The sequence below is a fragment of the Anopheles maculipalpis genome, chromosome 2RL, assembly GCF_943734695.1.
Source record: "Anopheles maculipalpis chromosome 2RL, idAnoMacuDA_375_x, whole genome shotgun sequence".
NCBI lineage: Eukaryota > Metazoa > Arthropoda > Insecta > Diptera > Culicidae > Anopheles > Anopheles maculipalpis.
Window position 1 is genome coordinate 74,048,515 of NC_064871.1, and position 19,917 is coordinate 74,068,431.

General features: G+C 44.9%; 3 protein-coding genes across 6 annotated transcripts in view; 2 read left to right on the forward strand and 1 right to left on the reverse strand.

Annotated features, from left to right (window-relative positions):
- LOC126556339 (integumentary mucin C.1-like) overlaps nt 1-19,917 on the forward strand; it is a 521,191-nt gene that overhangs the window by 408,758 nt on the left and 92,516 nt on the right. The window lies entirely within an intron of this gene.
- Nucleotides 204-2,447, forward strand: LOC126555982 (serendipity locus protein alpha-like). Its single transcript, XM_050211137.1, has 4 exons — nt 204-307; nt 375-2,040; nt 2,105-2,203; nt 2,272-2,447. Exons 1-4 carry the CDS (start codon nt 212-214, stop codon nt 2,445-2,447), a joined length of 2,037 nt encoding a protein of 678 aa, XP_050067094.1. The 5' UTR covers nt 204-211.
- On the reverse strand, nt 3,973-9,197 carry LOC126567458 (uncharacterized). The gene is made up of 5 exons (XM_050223679.1): nt 7,978-9,197; nt 7,603-7,802; nt 6,945-7,349; nt 5,396-6,881; nt 3,973-4,920 (listed from the first exon to the last, which is right to left on the reverse strand). The coding sequence occupies exons 1-5, from the start codon at nt 9,160-9,162 to the stop codon at nt 3,973-3,975; spliced, it is 4,224 nt and encodes a 1,407-aa protein (XP_050079636.1). The 5' UTR covers nt 9,163-9,197.

Genomic DNA, 19,917 nt, shown 5'->3' on the forward strand with positions numbered 1-19,917 from the left:
TTGGCCGGTACACAAAATCTTGCGACAGAAATTACACCGCGATGATGTTTTGTAAATAAAATCGATTGTCAGCTGTCAAACGGACATCTCCCTTCGGAAACGGACCAAGCCATCGAAACGTCAAGACAACCGTTGACAGTTTGAATTGTTTTTAACAGAAAGGTGCGTGCTTGTTGCGTGTGTTGGGAGAAATACAAATTAACAAACGAAAATGTTGCCAGAACTTCAGGAGTGTATTAAAACGGCACAGGACAGACTGTACCATGGTTTCCTACCAACCGAGAGTAGTGGAATTCAGTGGCTTGACGTGAGAAAGTTTACCTTTTTTTTTGCCCCATTTCACTATACCATTCTAATCACAAGCCTCCCTGCAGTCCGTTTGCGGTGATTTGCATCGGCTTCTGAGGATTGTACACAAACATCTAATCTTCGATGGAAATGGCAACGTTGGAGTGCTTGAAACGTGTTTCCTGTGCATCTCACAGATTGTTATGTGTATCCGTTGGCTGGAGAAAACAATCTCATCGGAAATGGATGCCGCAACCAGCCGGAAAGGTTTGCCACAAGCGAGACAATGCTTTCTGGATCGGATTATTTGGTGTCTGGAACGATTGAAATCTGTACTAGAGACCGAGGATTCACCGGAGAGTGTAGCCGATTCGAACTTTGTCAGTTATCTCGATTTGGCGCTCAGCTTGATCGCACCCCTAACGGTTGCCAGCGAGGAAGTGTGTGCGGAGGATGAATACGAGACCAAGTACAACGAAGTCATAGTCGAAAGTGGCCGTATCCGGTCTGTCGTTGAAGCGCTTATTTCCCAAACTTTCGGTTTTTGTAATGTGCTACCCGACGTGGATAGGAAACGCATTACCAACGTTTGTCAAAAGGTCCTCAAGGAATGTCTAGCCCTGGAGCGGGAAAAGGACGGACAGGATTCGAGCGATAGAAAGCTGCGTGTAAGCATTCTTGAGAGTGCCATCTACCAGCTGGAAACTCACGTCAACGAGTGTCTCATACGGCTGGTTTACGACACCTTTGGGGACACCGATCGTCGACTGCTTGCCCAACTGCGAACCAACATAAGTTCCAACGTAAGCGAGGAACAAATTGAAGAACTAACCAAACCGTTCGATAGCTACGTTGAGCGTTTGATGCAAATCGGACTGTTCGCCATATCGTACGCTGATAATTTGAAAATCTCAGCCGCCATTCGTAGCTGCTTGGCCTCACTGGAAGCACTCGACTCGTACCTTATCCCTTCGCTGTACGTCGGCGCGGACAGCAATTCTGTTCTGCTGGAAAACCATTGGCTTGAAGAATCGTCCAACTTGTGCGTTCTGGTGCACAAAATAATCGACACCAATGCATTCGCTCTTTCGTTAATTGAGTTGTTAGACGGAGCGCTGGACGAACTGCAGGCAGGCTTTAACATACAGAAAGCACTCGAAATGGTTCGTAAGGGGGAAATATTTCTGCACCATCTGGAAATCAATTCTGTCGAGGTGAATCTACAGGAAAAAATCCTTTCCCTCCATTACGGCGATTACCGAACAATGGTTCTAGAATGTCGAGCGATCGTAAAATGTGCCGAACGAGACGCGACTATCGATTCATCACGGATTGTTAAACGATTCCGTGTGTTGCAAGCAAAACTACGCAAAATCCAAATGACAATCAGCAATTGTAAGGATGGAAAAATAACTCCCGCAGACAAATTAACAGCTCCACCAGAATACACACCAGGACTGCGTAAAACCGAATCAAATGACGGAGAAGAGAAAGCTGCAACACCACAGGAAAGCTCACCGGAGCGGCGCGAAATCGAGTCCAACTTGCGAGAACTATTTTCCGCTACCCAGCAGCTACGCATGTCATCCTCCAACATTCTTTACCAGAGCCGTCGTGGTTTGCCCGGAAAACGAAGATTGGAAGTACCATCACTGCTTGAACTTAACTCTTTTACGGATATTGTTACTCACCGAAGAGAACGTGCCGTAACGACTCCGGAAAAGGGTTCAATCAGGAAGAAGCCGTTGCGAAGTACTATACTCTGTTGAAAACTCACCGAAAAGGACACTTTTTAAACACATTTTTATCTTTCCAGGAAACAGTCTTCGTGTTGCAATGTTCAAAAAGCAGCAGCGCGATCAAACGGCCGAACTGTATGAAAGCATCAGAAGTGACATCGATCTGCAGATCACAGGTAACGTGTAGCGTTATGTCTCATAAATGTATTCGTTGTGGCTAATGGAAGCATTTCTTGTTGTTTAGATATTCTCGATGAATTAACTGACTTATCAAACACTTTCTCAACGCACGCTTCACGCAAGTTATCACTCTCGAAGGATATTCCATCGACGACGACTATTCGTAAGTCTATCACCAACGAGGAGATAGCGATCGTTGATGATAATAAAATAAGAATTAACATATACACTGATATATGATGTGCAAGTCCCATTTAGGTCCCAAGTATCCGATTGTGTGATACAAGGTAGTCCAGAGTAAGACAATATCTTAGGTTCGGACAAGACCGAGTAGGATAACTAACTTCACTCGAACACAAAATGCAACGTAAATTAACCTTTCGAAAGATTTATTTTATCGTTTTATCGTACTTAAGTAAACAGTTGCTCCATAAATATAACCCCCTTACAGTTTTGCTCGACACTGCGCCGCGGACAAGCGGAGTGTTTTTGTACTGCTTTGCCCGTGTCTGTCTAGGGCAGTTTTGTCAATGATTCTTTTGTCTTTTGTCAATAATTCTTCTATTCTTCTGGTTTACCCATAAACAATACAGAAATGTTTAAAAAATTGTGACATTTTTTTTACCATGAAAAGGAAATTGACAAAACTGTTAAAGGGGTTCTTCTTACATCTAGGGAATGTGGTAAGAAATCGTAAACTACTTTATCTACTATTGTAAAAAAACACCGCACATTTCAGCAAACATTCCGGTTCGATTAGACTAAAATCTGTACAATTCGCAAAAAATGTATTAGAGAAGTCTATAATTTCTGCTAAACTGTCTCTCCAACCCGTCTCAGTCAAGTATTGTATCTAGTGTTTTCTTATTACTATTCGAAATTAGATTATTAAAGTTAAAATGTCGCACAAACCCTCTCCTCGTTTTGAGATGTACGATTGTTCGAAAGTAGTGCTCGATTCCGCACATATCACACACTAGTACTGTCAGTGGCGGGTTTAACGGTTCGCAGAGGAAACGGCCGGCGCCATAAGCTTTTAAAGGGGTGTCCATGAATTACGTATTACAGGAGTAAAATGTCACATCTCATTATAATCCCGATTTTAGCGTTGCGTATTTTTTGGACGTGCCCTAAGAGGCCTGTATCCTCAAAGCACCTTCCCTCCTATTGGCAGATTTAATTTGATAAGGGGCCCCCAACTTCCATTCCGCTTTAAGGCCTCCGAATGATTAACATCCGCCACTGACTACTGAAAGATTTTCCCGTAACGGTGCGTTTGATTGATTTTGTACTTAAATGGCTAGGGGATGACTGGAAAGTCAAAACCAAAAAACTTGCACACTTTTTTTGGCACAGCTATGTTAAGCGGGATCGTTGGACGCTAGCAGTACAAAAAAACCATGACACACAACTTAAGTATGAACATTCATTAGGGTGCAGCAACACACACAACCGAAACAGATCGAAAATCAAATATGGCAGTAAATAACGGCTTTCTCTGATTTTGCCTTTTTTTTGAAAATTATTTCTCGATTTTTTATCGACATGATTGACAAATTGACGTTACACTGTGTGTGGCTGCACCCTTTAGTAAATAATCTACTAGCAAACGAACGAAACCATGCGGTACGCGATTAGTATCGTCTTGAGCCATCTCGTGTAGTGGTTACTAGTTCTTATTTTACCGTAAAAAGGCAGTGTACAGAATGTACAATAGGATGTAATAGCAGCCAACCCGCAGGTTTCGTTCGTTTGCTAACAACCGTCATATAAAATGGACGGTATTGTTGGTGGTCATTGTTTCACCGGGCACCGTCGGCGAAATGGACGGTCGCATCGCAAACGTCGGAGGCGGTGGAAACAGTAGCTGGGTCGGCGAAGGGCGATAAAATCGCAAGTAATGGATATAGCCCTCATCGTCCATGGTTAGAAATTTGTTAAACTCTCGATTCATGATCAACCGCTTTGCCCGTCCGATCAGCTTGATGCAGGAGAGCAGATGCGGTTTACTGGATGCGCCACGCTTATCGAACCAGTGGGCCGATTCTTCAAACCGCTCGATGAGGAAATTTTTCTGCACCGGACTGCCCATGACCGGTGTCGAAAAGCCCGAATGATTGCTACCGTACGAACGGCGATTATCATTGGACGCCATTACGGAATCGACCATTGCCGTTTTTCGCGTGGTGAAGCGTCCCGAAAGCCGTATACTTGATACGCTCTTGCGTGGTTGATTGTTGTACAGATAGTCCACACTCCAGAACACGATCTGATCGCCAACGCTCACCAGTATGTGCGGTGCGCCCGGTTCACTCCAGCTGCTAAAGTACAGCTCCGCCACCGGAAACTGATGCGATTCCAAAACACCCAGCTGCCGGTTGAGATCCATCTGGTGAAGAATGATACGGCCATCGTAGCACCCGACGGCCAGAAACTCTCCGTCCGCCGATAAGGCACAGGCGCAGATCACGTTGGTACTGCTGACGGACGAAGTAAGTTTGCTTTGGGCCGGTTTCACTGTTAGCAGCTCATCGAACGGTGCCAAATCGAACGTTTCGATTGCTGTCTGGTGCAGGCCTAGATGGTAAACGATCCCATCGGCGGTGCACAGTATCAGTGCGGAGCGTGGCAGCTGCTGGTAAGCCGATGCACCGTACAACCGTTCCATCTCCTTTTGTATTAATTCCATCGATTTCGTTTCCAAATCATAAATCTGTGGTGAAAAAAATGAGCGGAAAGAGAAAAAATTAGCAATATAAAACACATAACTCTACTAGCCATATAGATTAGAGATGTTCGCTCACTGAGAAGGTATGAATGAGTTTAATCTCATTTATACCTCACCTCATACCTCATATAGTGAGAAGTGAAACTTTGTTGTCTCGGGAGTGAGTGAGTATAAATCGGAAAGAATCCCTAGGAACAAAATCTTGCTTCTCATCTTAGTGAACGGGTACTTCTCACATGCGACATTTTGCTCCTTTGGGTGAGTCATTAGTAGGCACAGAAAGCGAGTTAGTATAATCCGAAAAAAAAGTTATTTTAGTTGAAATACTTTTTTAAGAATCTTTAAAGAGAGTGTGGATGATTTAAATCCATTGTCCCACTCTTTTTTCTTTTTTTCTGATAAAAAACAGTAAGTTTTTTCTAATCTCTAATAGAGACCCAGATGCTCTTTGCTTACTAACCTGTATCGAACACCGATCACCGACCAACAGTAGGAAGCGATCGTAAAGCAAGTAAGACTTGCGTATCGTATCGCCCAGTTCGAGTTCTTCGCCTTCGTTAACGTACACTTTGCAGATATTTTTGCCTGCTATCACCAAAACTTCGGAACTTCCCAGATCGGTTGTGCGTTGGAAATGATCCAGATAGGTTACCTCGGTACCGAGATCGACCACACTCTCCATCGTAGCGTTACTGCGCCATTCGGACAGCTTGAGCAGCTTTCCATTCTCAAGTCCAAAATAATACGAGGAAGGAGTTTCGATCAAACACAGTACGGGTGCGTCAATCTGTTCATTGGTGAACGTTTTTTCGTGCGACACACCCCAGTCATTATCGTGCAGCAGGGTCTGTTGCAGCCGGCAACGCCGATCGACGGTATTGAGCAGGACCGGGTCTTTATCCAGACTGGCAAGAAACACGGTTGCACCTTCCAGTTGATACTGGTTAGTGGTGTCAAGCGATAGACTGTACAGATTCATCGCATTTTCGCCATCCTTCGAGATGGACGCCAACAGAACATGCGACATGCTTTCCTCCATCATCAACACATCCAAATCGACGATCGAGTGACTGTTGTTCATGCGCCGTACCTCAACTCCCTCGCTGATGTTGATGATGGAAATGCCTCGCTGCGTACCGAGCACCACGAATCGCTTATCCTCCGTCACCACACTGCACGTGTTGATGCTATTTCTTCCCTCATACACAACTCTTGCCTCATCCAGCCCATACGGTCGCAGAGGCCTCAAGCGCACCTGTTTGGCGTTAACGAACAGAAATCCTTCCGGCAGCTGATGTACGTTCAGTGCCACCGGCTCGACAAATCGCGACTCAATACTCGTGGACATCATGTTGAACACGATCCCCATTGGAACTTCACCCACCACGACCAAAAACAGACAGCGTCTGATCGCGGCAGTACCCTCCGGATAACGGAAATCTCTTAACGGTAGCAAAATGTACGAATTCTGTATGTCCGTTTGGTGCTTAATGTCGGGCTTTTCCGTCCGGAACACGGTCGTGTACACCTTGTACACGCACAGCAACCCCGACTGACTGATCGCGATCAGTTCCGTGTGTTTGCTCTGCTTCAGCACACAGAAGCAACTGAATCCACTCTTAATCGAGAGGGTCATTTCTGCTTCCCGTGGTGTTGCGTCGCGCATCCGATAATCGGGCCGATCGGGTGGATTTTTCGTTGACCAAACCTTGATCAGCCCACGCCAATTGAGTGCCACCAAAAACTGATCGGTTTTCTGCATATCTTTAATCTGATCGCCATGGCAACCCTTGAACGTCATCGGCGGAACATCGTACTCGACGGAAAGGTTCCACAGCTGGATATCATTGTTTGCCAGCGAGACAAACACGTGGTTCGAATCTTGCAGGCGCACCTTATCCGGACGGTGGCATAGCCTAATGACGGATGACTCGAATCCGTGAGACCTGCAAAACAAAGCAGACCGAGATTAATCACGGTTTTAAGATTACATTTAAAGTAACACTTACACATCACAGAACCAGAGCCGGTTCTTAAACTTTTCCACCTGCACCTTCGCCATGTCCCCAATTGCACCGGGAAAATTTAATGCCCTTTGCAGCAGGCGCGAATCTTCCGACAGTAAGCACTCCGCCACCATCAGAAAATCGATCAGCGTGTCAATGATGGCTTCCTTGTCCTCTACGTATGGGAAAATTTTGTCTTGATATTTGCGCAAATCGCCCACCGTATTGGCAAGCCCAGCAATACGCAATTTTTGCTCGAGAAAGCCAAAGTCTTGATACAGCTCGGGAAAGAGATCGTTTTCCCCTGCCTTATCTATGTGGTACCCGATGTAGAAGTGAAAGTAATCATCATTAGGGAACTCATTGGTCAGTTCTAGCTCCCGGCGGTTGGTGAGATTCTCACGGATGCTGTGGATGGATTAGCAATTGAAAGAATGGACATTACAAACTGATGACAACGAAGAAACGTTTGATAAGAAATTGAGTTGTTTAGTTTCGTTGATTAAAGACAATTAGTTCCGAGAAAGTGTGGTTAATACCGTTGTGGTAACATTTTACAGCCAGAAACGTAACATACCAATGGCACGTGCACCATTAAAATGAGAGCATGTGCGAGCGAGATATTTGAGTTTGGAGTGGACATTAGAACAAGCGTGCATACCTATAGTTTTTTAGCAGTCGACGATGAAGTATGGTCATATCAGACCCCGGTGGATGCATGATATCGTTATAACAAATGTATTGCATCATATAAAACATCTTATTCTTACAGACCCGCTTCTCCAGCAGTCCTCGCCGTTCCAGCTTCGACAGGAAACATTCGGTCGTCTCCTTATCCTTCCCCCAGTACATCTCCAGCACCTAAAGGCAGACGCGATTAGACGCGATTTGTGCAAAGAAACATTGTGAAAGATCGTGTTAGCCGTGGTGTGTGTGACATTGAATGGTGTGATTCGGTAGCTTGGATTAATCGAGAGCTAGTAGCGTGTAACGCTAGTAAAGCTTAACAGTTTAAAATAAAAAAATGGATCATTACACGAGGCGATAGTGGCACGTTGTCCCGGAAGATCACCAGATCATGGAAACACTGCTGCTCCTCCTCGGAGAACTGCTCCAGCGTCGAAGCGATCGTTCTCGAAACCCGCTCCGACTTTCCAATGCTAAAATTCTGCAGATTGTCGATGTGTTGCTTCCAGTTGATCGGCACCTCATTCTTGCACTCCTCACTCATCCGTAGCGCGATCAGGTTGATCAGAAACGGATTGCCCTGACAGGCGCGACACAATTCTGTTGCTTCCGGCGGTAGCATAGTGCTTTTCTTCTTCAGTGCACGCGCAAACAGCTCCAGCCCTTCCTCCTCCGTGAAACCTTGCGGCAATTCCACGACGAAACGTTCCGGTTCGCCTACCTCGTGCACGACATCCTTGTTGCTTGTGATGACCACAGTTTTACACTTGAAATCGAAATCTTTAATCAACTCGGCACTACGGACGTGCGCGAGCACTAGCAAACTTTCCGACAGTTCCTTCTCGAACGCCTGGGTAAAGGTGCGCTTCCAGTAGTCGATTTTGTTCGACGGATAGCTGTAATTGTTGCTGCGCTCTTCCTGCTTTACGGCATCGCCCAACTGTACACGCAGCTTTTCCAACATTTCCAATGTGGCCTCCTTGGTGTTACAGTACGCCAGATCTAGGTAGAAGATTTTGTAGTTCATGCGCATCACTACGGTCAAATCTTCGCACGCCTGACACACGAGCGTCTGCTTGCCGGTTCCAATTTTGCCGTAGATGAACAGATACCGATGTTCCGATGCACCGTGACGCAGTGACATCAGGTGCTTGTGCATGGTCCATCGGAGATTCTTTCGATACACGCTGATCGATGCCTGCGACGGCATGAATGACTCATTCCTGTACGACAGATACTGGTTGTACTCTTTCGGGACCGTATTACGGTACAGTTCCCACTTTTCCACGATCCAGTCGTAGTAGTTGCGCAGCGCGTCCATAAAACGGGACACTATCTGCGGGTCGCTTTGTTGCTTCACCTCCAGCGTCATAAACATCAGATCCAGTCTATATGTTTCATCCGGCTCGTTTGTAATCTCAATGCATTCCTCATTATTGAACACGCGGTGGTGTATAAAGTCTTGCAGCACATCGTACACGTCGAGGTCCCGCAGCACCGTCCGGAGGGACTTCAGGCAGGTGAGATCGTTCATCTTGTATTATTGCTTTGTGTTTATTGCCAATGATTCCTGTGAATGGGAGGAAGTGAAAATAATTGATCATAAGTATTACCGTTTTCACGTTAATTAAAAAGACGCATAAGTATTATTTAACGATAAGTTGCATATTAAACAAGTATGCAGCGGTTTTACTTGACTTCTTAATAAAACATAATCTGACTTGTTTAAGCCACAGAACTGCGTCAGTAGTCAACTGACTGGTCTATACCGTCCGTAAAACTACCTTCAGCATAGCTGATTTTAAGTAAATACAAGCTTCAACGTACGATGAATATCAATGTATAGAACGTAATAGCAGTTTGAGCCAGATTTAGCAAAACTACAAGTTAAGCAGAGCATACACCATTTTGCCCAACTGCAAGATCACCGTTCTCGTGGTCTTGTCGTGTACGATGGCCGTTTATGTAGCCAGTACAGGTCGCAACCCTAGAAGCAATGTTCTCCAATGTGTCCCTGTGGTGGTTTATGTTTACAACGTTGACAAGATGTTCACGGTTAATCACATAGCTGTTGCAAATCCCATTATAGAGATGAAACCTTCACGAACATAGCGACATTTAGTTGAGGGCCAGGTGAAAGTAAAACGCACAAGCATTTGCTTTAGGTTATGTAACTTTAAAAACAAACTAATGTACAAGATTATTAGGCCATAAATACCACTGGGTGTATCTAATCGCATCCGGAATGTTTCTCGGTATAATAAATATGTAAGATAGTGTAAGGGGGTATTGTTATTTTGCCCATATAACAAATAAGTAAGGGGCGACTCGAATCGCGACTCGCCAGGGGTTCAAAATCTCATCCGGACCGTTCACCTGTAGTGAGGACTTGATTATCCAACTCCGTGGTATTATCAGCAAGTATAGTAAGTGCGAGACCTAACAAGTCGGAGTAAACCAATAAGAAGTTATTGTATGGGCGATATAATCAAGAGACATGATAACAAGAAGAATTAAGAAGATTAACAAGAAGAAGGCCAAAAGCTCACAAACAGGTAGTGCTTAGTCATCTGTCTATCATATTGCATCATTATATTTGTACATTTGTTTCGCTTTCTCACTTTTCTACCAGTTTAAACTTAAAAAGGCTACTTCACTCAACATTCCATATAAGTCACTATTAACACAAAATCGACGTGTAGTAAAAGAGTGCACAACGCCTCTTCCGCCTCTTCGGAAGAGTGCCTCTTCCGAAAGACTAGACTTCTGCAGGGATGAGAACCAAATCCTACAGAAGATGGTTCTCCATGAGATCCAAAATCCTGCAGAAGATGGTTCTCTTTTTCTTCTTTTTGGCTTAACGACCTCTAAGGTCATACCGGCCATCGAAATGGCTTTCTAGACTGCCGGTACCACATAGTTGGTTAGACAGTCCTGCAATTCGGATGGGATTTGAACCCCGGGTCCTGCTGTTTGAAGACCGGCGCCGCTGTCGTCTACACCACCGGGCCGCTCCCGAAGAAGATGGTTCTACATCGTATATTGATTGATGACGAAATGGGAGATTTTAAGATAATCCTAATGGCTGAAAACGGTCCAATGATAAGGGCGAAAGTGGCACTTGTCTTCACATGGCAGGACACATCCTGACCATTCCCCCGCAGTGAGGTCAGACTATTCAACTTAACCACTAAACAATGGCCGACATAACCTGGAAGAGCCGTTTAACCAAGAGGAGATTTTTTGAAGATGACTTTGAAGGAAAAATGACCAAAACACGAGATCTAACGACCAAATATGAGTATAAAACTTTATTAGATTCTAGTTTCAAAGAAGAAAAATAGAACTCAATTACTGCACTGTTTTGCTAATTCAAATCTCATCTAAATCATCGCCCGATAAGTTAGAGGCGCCTTCTAATCGCCGGCTGTTTGAGACTCCGTTTCCAACGTGCCTATTATTAAGGTACATTGTAACTGCTTGATAAAAAACAAAGCTAGTAGATATGACCTGGCAGGCAAAAGAAGAAGAAAGAGAACAATTACCGATCAGGAAGTGTTGCAACAAGCATGCCACTAACTTATCAGAAAAAGGCACCACTTTATAGGCTGTGCGAAATTAAATTGCGGGCGCTTAATCCAATTCAATCACTTTTACTGATGACGGTCGATCATGTCGCATTCTCCGGGCGTCTGTCGGAATGTAGTTTGCCTGATAACGACCTGGCAATAAAACTCAATTAAACACGTACGCCATTGCATCGCCTACAGGGTCGGAATGACTCAGAGGCGTCTTTCGAGCGGCTCTTGCAATCAACTGCGATGTAAATAAAGCGATCAAGCACGGGTAGGCGAGAAAGTAATCGTCGAACACAACGCTTGATTCGAAAATGCAATCAATATGTGTGTTTGCAGAATTAAAAATATGTGTTTAAAAAGTTGTAGTACTGTTTTGTCAGCCATTTTTTGCATCATTCTTCACCAAAAATTTCGTACGATCATGCAAGACATCCTGCCTACAAAACAGATGCATATGATAAACCCATTGACGTATTAACAGTCCATTGCCCTCGTCTTATTTTTCCATTTTTTACATCACAAATCGATCGAAAAAAGGTTTTTCACTCCTTTCATTTCCAAAATTAAATTCGAATCGCTTCACATCACGTCAAAGCCAGATGTGTTTCTGTCCATTTTCCACCATTAAATCACATCGATACGCATTGCTTCAGCTGCAAAAACAGGATGTACACAGATCACAGCACACTAACAGAAAAGAAAAACATCCCCAGTCGGGTTGGGATGGCAAACAAAACAAGTCAAGCTTCGCTTCAATCAAGTGCCTTCACTATCCCCGCAGATCATAAATAACTGAGTTATGTACGCAAAACAAACAGAAACAGAGAGCGAGAAATCCACATCCACCGGGATAAGATCGTACGATGATCGGCGGGCGGTTTGCGATATTATGAAAAATATCCCCCCTCCACAAGAACTGCTTTTGCTCCCTTAAAACCTCACCGATTGGAGCACGTTTCAAAGCTGATAAAAGTTGCTCCATCACTAGCTTCCAAATTCTTCCAAAGGCACCTTCCTAATTAATGAGAATTCACTTTTTTTTTTGCTGCATCCGGCGCCATTATAGGCTTCTCGGTGCAATAAAAACTGCACTCGACAAAGCAAGTTTATAATACGCACAAAGCATAACCGTGGCCCATCCGTTCGGCCGTCTCCAGCACAGCTTCAGCCAGAGATATGTGAGGCCAAGCAGTTTTAAAAATAAACGATCTCCTCACGTTGGAGCTAACTACACCATTTTGTTTGTTCGGATCACTCGCTCGCACACCCCTCCCAATTGAAGACGTTTTGACGGCCGTCGTTCACTGACCCCCGCCGTGTGTGTGTGTCACGCGTTCGCACTTTATTTGCGTAATTTTTAAAACCCGCGTGCTAACCAGCAGGCCTTTTCTGTGCGGAGAGTCCGGGATGCCTGTGAAGCCTGGTGCGCCTACACGTCACGCGTCGTGTTCTAGAATTCCGTAAAAACTATCACGTCTAGCCGGTTTTTTTTTTTTTTTGGATTTGGGAGGCATTCGAACTTCCACTCCCGTTGATAAACTCATAATTGTGCCACATATCAATGTTGGGAAGATAAAAAGAAATATGGGACACACAAGCACGGCTAGACTAGTAACAGGCTGTCAGAGAGCGACAGCGCCTTTAATGGAAGTTGGTGACAATTATCTTGCCTCTGTACTGTTTTTTGTATTTCTTTAATGAAATTCCTTGTACCCAGGGGCCACTTCGTTGCGCTATGCGAGGTACACAATTGCTGACTAGGTCAGTTCGATTGGCAAAACCTCGCCAGCCGGTCGTGTACTCACCGTCGAAATCAACCGCATGGCATTCCGTCCCAGCGGCACGAAACAGCTGCTCCCTTATTAAAGAGAGCCCTCGCGAAAAAGGGAAGAAGGCCAGCACTAAAGTGCACCGACAGCGTATCAATCGGGCACCATATACGGGGAAAACGGGCACTACACACTAACCGCACTGCACGAAAAATGCAACTTCCTTTGCCCACTCTCGCGATCTTCAACACTCGGATGATCCTTGCCTTTTGCACAACCGTTTCGATCTTTTTTTTTTCCCCTCTTATTTTTGCACTCACGGAACACGCACACACAAGAGGGTCCGTTGGATTAGATCGTCAAGATCGTGTGCGATCTGTCTGTCCCTACACTGCCGTTCGTCAGGCGGCTTGCGCCGTTACGCTAAAACACGCGTTAAATGAGTTGAGCGTTGGGGGAGATTGTTTTTTTCACAATTCCTTACTGCCACCCCGCCGCAAGAACACCACCAATGCGCAGCTCTCTGAGCTTAATGCATGCAACTCTAATACTGATACATCACCGAGAAGCCTGTCGCGTTTAACACCATCCACAAGAGCACTACGAATACAACTGGCCGGAGAGACCCGCGTTATGCTCGTGCGAAGCCCACCCTTGCGTGTGGTTGATGGTGGGGTTTGCGCGAAGTTCTGCCCTGTCTCTTGTGCCGACCGCACCAACACACGCACGGCCGCGGAGACCAAGAACTGGTTTAAGACTCGCTCCACCGTATCTTTCGTCTCCACCGCGAAACGCGTTTGCTTTATCGTTATGTACAGGGGGCTTCAGGCGCTATGGTTGTCTGTGTTTGATCACCACATGCTTCGTGTGTGTTGCGTCCTGCATCTGAATGCTGCCACCCCCTCCCTACCCCCCCCCCCCCTCCCTTTATTTTGCTACACCTGAGCATAATGATGAGTAACACCGTCGAGAGACTTGAGCGCAGGCCCCGCCGTGATTACCCTTTTTCGTACCACAATCTATATCAAACCGACCGATAGTGACCCTGCAATAGTGACCAAAATTTCTTTGTCTCAACATCGTACAAAGTGTAACATCGGTTCACCACCCCGGATGTGCCAGGGTTGCGCCAGGCGTTGTTTTCCTACATTTTGGTAACGACTTTTACCAGTACCAGTTGCGCGCGCTGTGAGATAGGTGAACGAACTGCGCCGCAAATGAGGATACCCCTTACCCACCCAGGACACACAAAACAATGAAAGTCAAAGTATGGTGGTTGTGCATTTCCGTCTGCGAGTCCCCGCGGGATGCAACGACCGCTGACGACACAGTTTTCTTTTCCACTGTCAAGGACAGCAGACTTGCGCAGACAGCGTGGATAGGCAAATAGTATCGTACCGTTCCGTGCTTTATCCATTCACTGTGCAGCCAACTGCATGCTTTCGTCTGGTTGGTGTGAGCGTGGGAAACCCGTGACCGAGTAGGAAGATACACTAAGGTTGAAAAAAAAAAAACGGAAGCAATTGGAATGCAGAGCGATGGACGGTGTGAAAACTCTGTTAGTATTTATATGTCTTATTTTGAGTATGATAAATTTTCGTAATTCAACCGAGTATGGTTAAGTACGGGATAAGGAAAAAAACAAGGAGGAAATGCTTTGTGGAATTTGTCATTAGTCAACACGTGAGACGTTGACCATACGGCAAAGAGCCGTTATCTTGGAATTAAATAAATAATTTTTGGAGATTGTTCTTTAGACACCAACATAAAAAAATATTGATAATTAATGCGTTCTATGGGACGTCTTAGTCCAAAGCTTGATAAGAAGAGACATTCTTGAAGAAGCAAAACTTAAATAAATTAGGATAGTTTTTTGGAAGTAATGATTTGATTAGCGGCGCAGGTTACGCCTGCCACAGACTTAGAACTCAAACTCTCTCTCCGGGGAACCGGAAAAAGGAGCTACATCGCCAATAGTATCTTTACCCATCAAATACAGACTAAATACAAACATTTTCAACATATCTTTACAGACGGCTCCGTTCATCTGGACTCAGCTGGCTGTGAGGTTCACTCCACCAATGATAACTGCGCCATTAAACTCCCTAACCACACTTCCATCTTTTCCGCCAAAGCAATAGCGATTCAATTAGCCACCGACGAAGGTCTACAGACCGACCGACCGAACGTCATCCTCACCGATAGTGCCAGTGTTCTGGCCGTCTTGGAACACGGCACTTCCACAGACTCCCGACATTCAACTTCTTGACGACATCCCTTCCTTATCCGAAATCGTTTTTGTTGGATTCCGGATCACTCCGGAATTCACGGTAACGAAAAAGTCGATCAACTTGCCCACAATGGTCGGCTCCGTCCTGATGAACCATGCAAAACCCTTTCACGCCGTGATGCCATCCGCTTCACCAACACCCTTATCCCCCAAAGCTGGAACTCCACATGGCACAACCATGGACCTAAGCAGCAAACTCCGTCCCAACAAGCACAACACCGCTTCATGGCAAGGTACCGAATCTAGTCACACCCAACGAGTCCTTTCCCGTCTTCGTATAGGTCATACCCGCCTTAAACACTCCTACCTCCTATAAAAATCCAGTCCTGCACTCTGCTGCTTCTGTGGTGTTGACCTATAATAGTTTTGTATTAGATTGAACCACTTGTTTATACAGTAGAGAGGCGAATGTAGTCTCTAAAACTCAAAGCCTCTATATATAAACAAAAAAAAAAGCTCGGCGCTAGTAAAAAAAGCATAGTAAAGACTGACTATCCAACTACTACGTGGTATCAGCAAGTCTAACAAGCCATTAGATGGCCGGCATAACCAGAAAGTCGTTGAGCCAAGAAGAAGAAGTTGGTGGAAGTAATGATTTGATTAGTGGCGCAGGACTACGATACGGCAGGACCGATCATCGAATCCCATCCGGACCGTTCCCCCGTAGTAAGGACAGGCTATCCAACTGTGTGGTAGCAACAAGTCTAGTAAGCCATTCGATAACCGACTTGACAAAGTGGGACATTAAGCCTAGAGGAAGGAGAGTTCATTAAAAATCCCCGAATAATTTCCAGATATTCAGAACAAAGCTGATTGATTAACCAACTTCTGAGTGTTCGTCTTAGAACCACTTCCACATAATGATTCACTATCTTCTGGAATTTATTATTAAGGCTAGATTCATTGCTCGCTTTAATTGTACGACCAGAATCAATATTCACATCGCAAGATACTTCACTGCATTTTGCAGTTTCTGCATTCTTCAATTGATTAGACATTGGCAGTAAGCAAATTTAAATGCCGAGCCAAACGTGGCAGATACAGCTGTATTTAAGCAAAAAGATCAATTTTCAATCGAAGAACAATTCCTCAATTCTAAGCCACCTTCTTCATCATGTTATTAATGTGAGATTTTGCCTACTAAAGTACCGTTTTCTTTAGTATTTGGTCACTCTATGGCTAGTAGAGTCCTCAGTGGTTCTATATGGAATTTTTTGACACCTATGAGTAGGTATTGGAGCACTCTTCTCCCTTATTGTGTGGTTTTGGCATGATCGTGCGTGTTTCAGTTATTATTAACGATAGAGCTGCAACGTAGACAATTAATTCATCTTGGTCTGGGAAAAAACAGGAAAAATTCTTTTAAAACGCGTTCGGGAACGTCAAAGCTTCGCTAGAAAGGTACATCAAAATCGGCTTTCAGGAACAGCGGATCGTCAGCTAAGCTGGCAGGTGTTGAGAGTGTTACAGGCTAACCTTGGACTTACGGATATGGATATTGCAAAAAAAAAAACGGTGCAGCATAATTACCGTCAGAAGAACACAGACAGAACTCACAAGAAAACAGAACTCTGAAGCATAATTAAATTGACAAACCTCGTGCTCTAAACATAGTATGATCAGGTTTTAACGAGGTACGCGGGTTGCGTTCTTCTGGATGATGAAGCGTACATAAAAATAAATTTGAGGCAGGACTCTGGCCAAAAATGTAATATTGCCACAGCACGGTGTGATGTTCCCAACAAATATAAGTTTGCTCTTGCAGACAAATTTTCCCGCAAACTCATGGTATGGCAAGCCATCTGCAGCTGTGGGCAAAAAAACACGGGTTTTTATAACAAATCAATCTATGAACTCGAAGTGGATTTTGTTCAGCAATCTTAAGCGCAAAAAATCGTGGGCATCCCTCGGTAATACCCCAACATCATAAGCTCGGCCGCACATCCATAGCTCGAAAGTTATGTTGAGTATTTGGTGGGACCAGCTCGGCGTCTTATACTACGAACTTCTGTAACCGGGAGAAACAATCACAGGTGAACGCTAACGGAAACAATTGAAGAGTTTAAGCCGAGCACTGCGTGCTTCATGACAATGCTCGGCCACATGTTACCCTAAAAAATTACCCCAATATCCTCAAATGGGATGTTTTACCACACCCGCCGTATTCACCGGATCTGGCACCATCGGTTTTCCATCTGTTCCGATCCATAGAACATGGATTCTTCTAAGTAACTTTTAAATCAACCATTTTGCAGATATAATTTTGTAGAAACTAGAATACGTAATGAACAGTCATCAACAACAAATCTCAACAGAACATCTTGCAGATTCCTCATTATCCCACTAGACGCTCAGCCTCTCACCAGACCGGAGCCAATCGGATATCAATCCCAATTCTAGCTATGGGAAAATATCAAATAAGCTAAAAGACAGCAGAGATCTTAATTTTCTCTCTTACCTTCGCTCGGATGTCCGCCGATAACCACTACTACACAGCCAGCTCGACATAACCTTGATAAAGTTTCATTCCAAACTGATGACGTGTTTTACAAACCATAAAATAAATAATTCCTGTTGCATCGCATGACGAATTACTACGATGTAACATCAGCAATGCACGACTCTACTCTAGACTTTTGACAACGCGATAAACGATTATCATTATTTCGCAGGCTCGTACTTCGTGTAATTAACCCGAGAAGAGATTTGCTTTTGCAACCAAGCCCCCTTTTATACGCGTGGTTTAATCGCTTAGTAAACCAAAACCACATATCGTGAACGACAGATCACAAAACCACAACTTCCCATTTAGTGGTGGCTCAAATTTCGCACTCAACTGTTCCAAACCCCAACCGGTAGCACTTAACTCTCACCCGAGTATCATGTAGCATTGTGGAGAGGGAAGACAGGGAGATATAAAACACCAATCTGTTTACCGTTCCCGTTTGCCCCAGTTGGCACGCCATCCTTCCACCGTGCGCAACAAAAGTTGTGCACCCAGCAGACGCATCAACGCTCGTCCGCCGCGGATAATACGCGCGACACAAAGAAATCGTACACATACCATCACCTCCACTAGCGTTCCCATCGTTGGCAAGCCCCCGACACACACGGCACACAGAGCCATGCACAGCGTGTACAACCATCACCGGGCGGTCCCCGTGTAGATGACGCACCAAGTGCCGTGCCGTGCGATACACCGCGGTCAATCGTGGAAAACAGCAAGCAAAAGGAAACTCCCAGTCTGGCAGCTCGTCACCGGCACACGTTTGCAGGGTCACGGACGTTTCTGGCGCTACATTTCGGTGGTTTGGTCCACTGCGCAAGCTAGGAAGAAAGCACAAACTGTGTCGGTTGTTCACCTTTTTCGCCTTCCATCGGAATGGCGGGGTTGGGATTTTCCCCTCCCCCAGTCTTCGTGTTATGCTGCGATAAGCTTTGTTTTCCTTGGTAGCGCGCTTGCGGCAGGTCAGTAACACGATTGATCATTCGAGTTTCGTAGCTTTTGTTTGGAAATTTCACATTGCACCGTCATCCATGCTGTCATGTTTGCATTTGTCACGAGACACATTTTGCACATGCAGACGCAAGACTTCACCGAATCTGGAAGTTCCGGTTGTTGCATCTGGTTTTTGTGAATTCCCTCGCATACGCTTCCACCAGATTGAATTCAGTCAAACAATGAACTTCGAAAACTCATCCAGCGGATGATCAAAAAATGGCTGGTGGTGGTGGGGATCGTCTGCTTTGAGTGGGTCCAGCGTTTTTCTCTCTTCTCCTTGCGTTTTGTCTGCCGACTGGCTGGAAGGTCGTTGCCTTTACGGTTGGGTGACTTTCGCCACAACAAAATGCGGGCGGTGATGGATTTGAGGTTATACACACCACACCACCCCACGGAGTGTCATAGATTAGCTTCTTTTCGCAACCGAATGTGGGCCGTCTTGGGGTAGGTCGCTAATGGTAAGCTGTTTGTTCGCTTTTGAACCATTCCTTCCGCACGAGCGAACGGGTGACTACCAAACACCAAAACGCACCCGTACCCCCATCATACATGGTGTGAACGAACTCCAGCACTGATCGACTACCGGGTGTGATGTATTTATTTGCATCGGGGAAGGCAATAACAAAAAAGAATGCATCTTTGCGCAAATAGCGTGCAAGCATGTTTGTTTTGTGTATTTTATTGACTAGCAGCCGTGTTTTGTTTATTTATTAGCGTAATGGAAATATTTGTCGTTTTAGCAATTGGTCACACAATCCGAAAAGTACGAGGGACTAGTTTTGACCGGCGGTTGTCACAGAGGTGGAAATGCGTATCGATTATTGTTTTGATGAATCACTTTCGTTACATATGTTCAGTGTGAAAGGGAAACTGTTTAGTAACGGTAAAACTTTAGGCTCCGAACCATGGTACTTTTAAAGCTAATGAAATCGTTGTGGAACTATCATAATATTTCATTATTGGGGTTTCATCCTCTTCTCCGATGATTCGTGCAGGTAGCTTATGCAGTGACGAACTTCTTTCGATTCTTCTACTAGGTATAACTGTCATGTATGTGACGTGATTTGTCAAAAACGTTTTGACGTTTGGAAACGAGTCTTTTGGAAGAGCCTACACCAGATACAGCAGCCAAAATCATGCAGCGAATGCG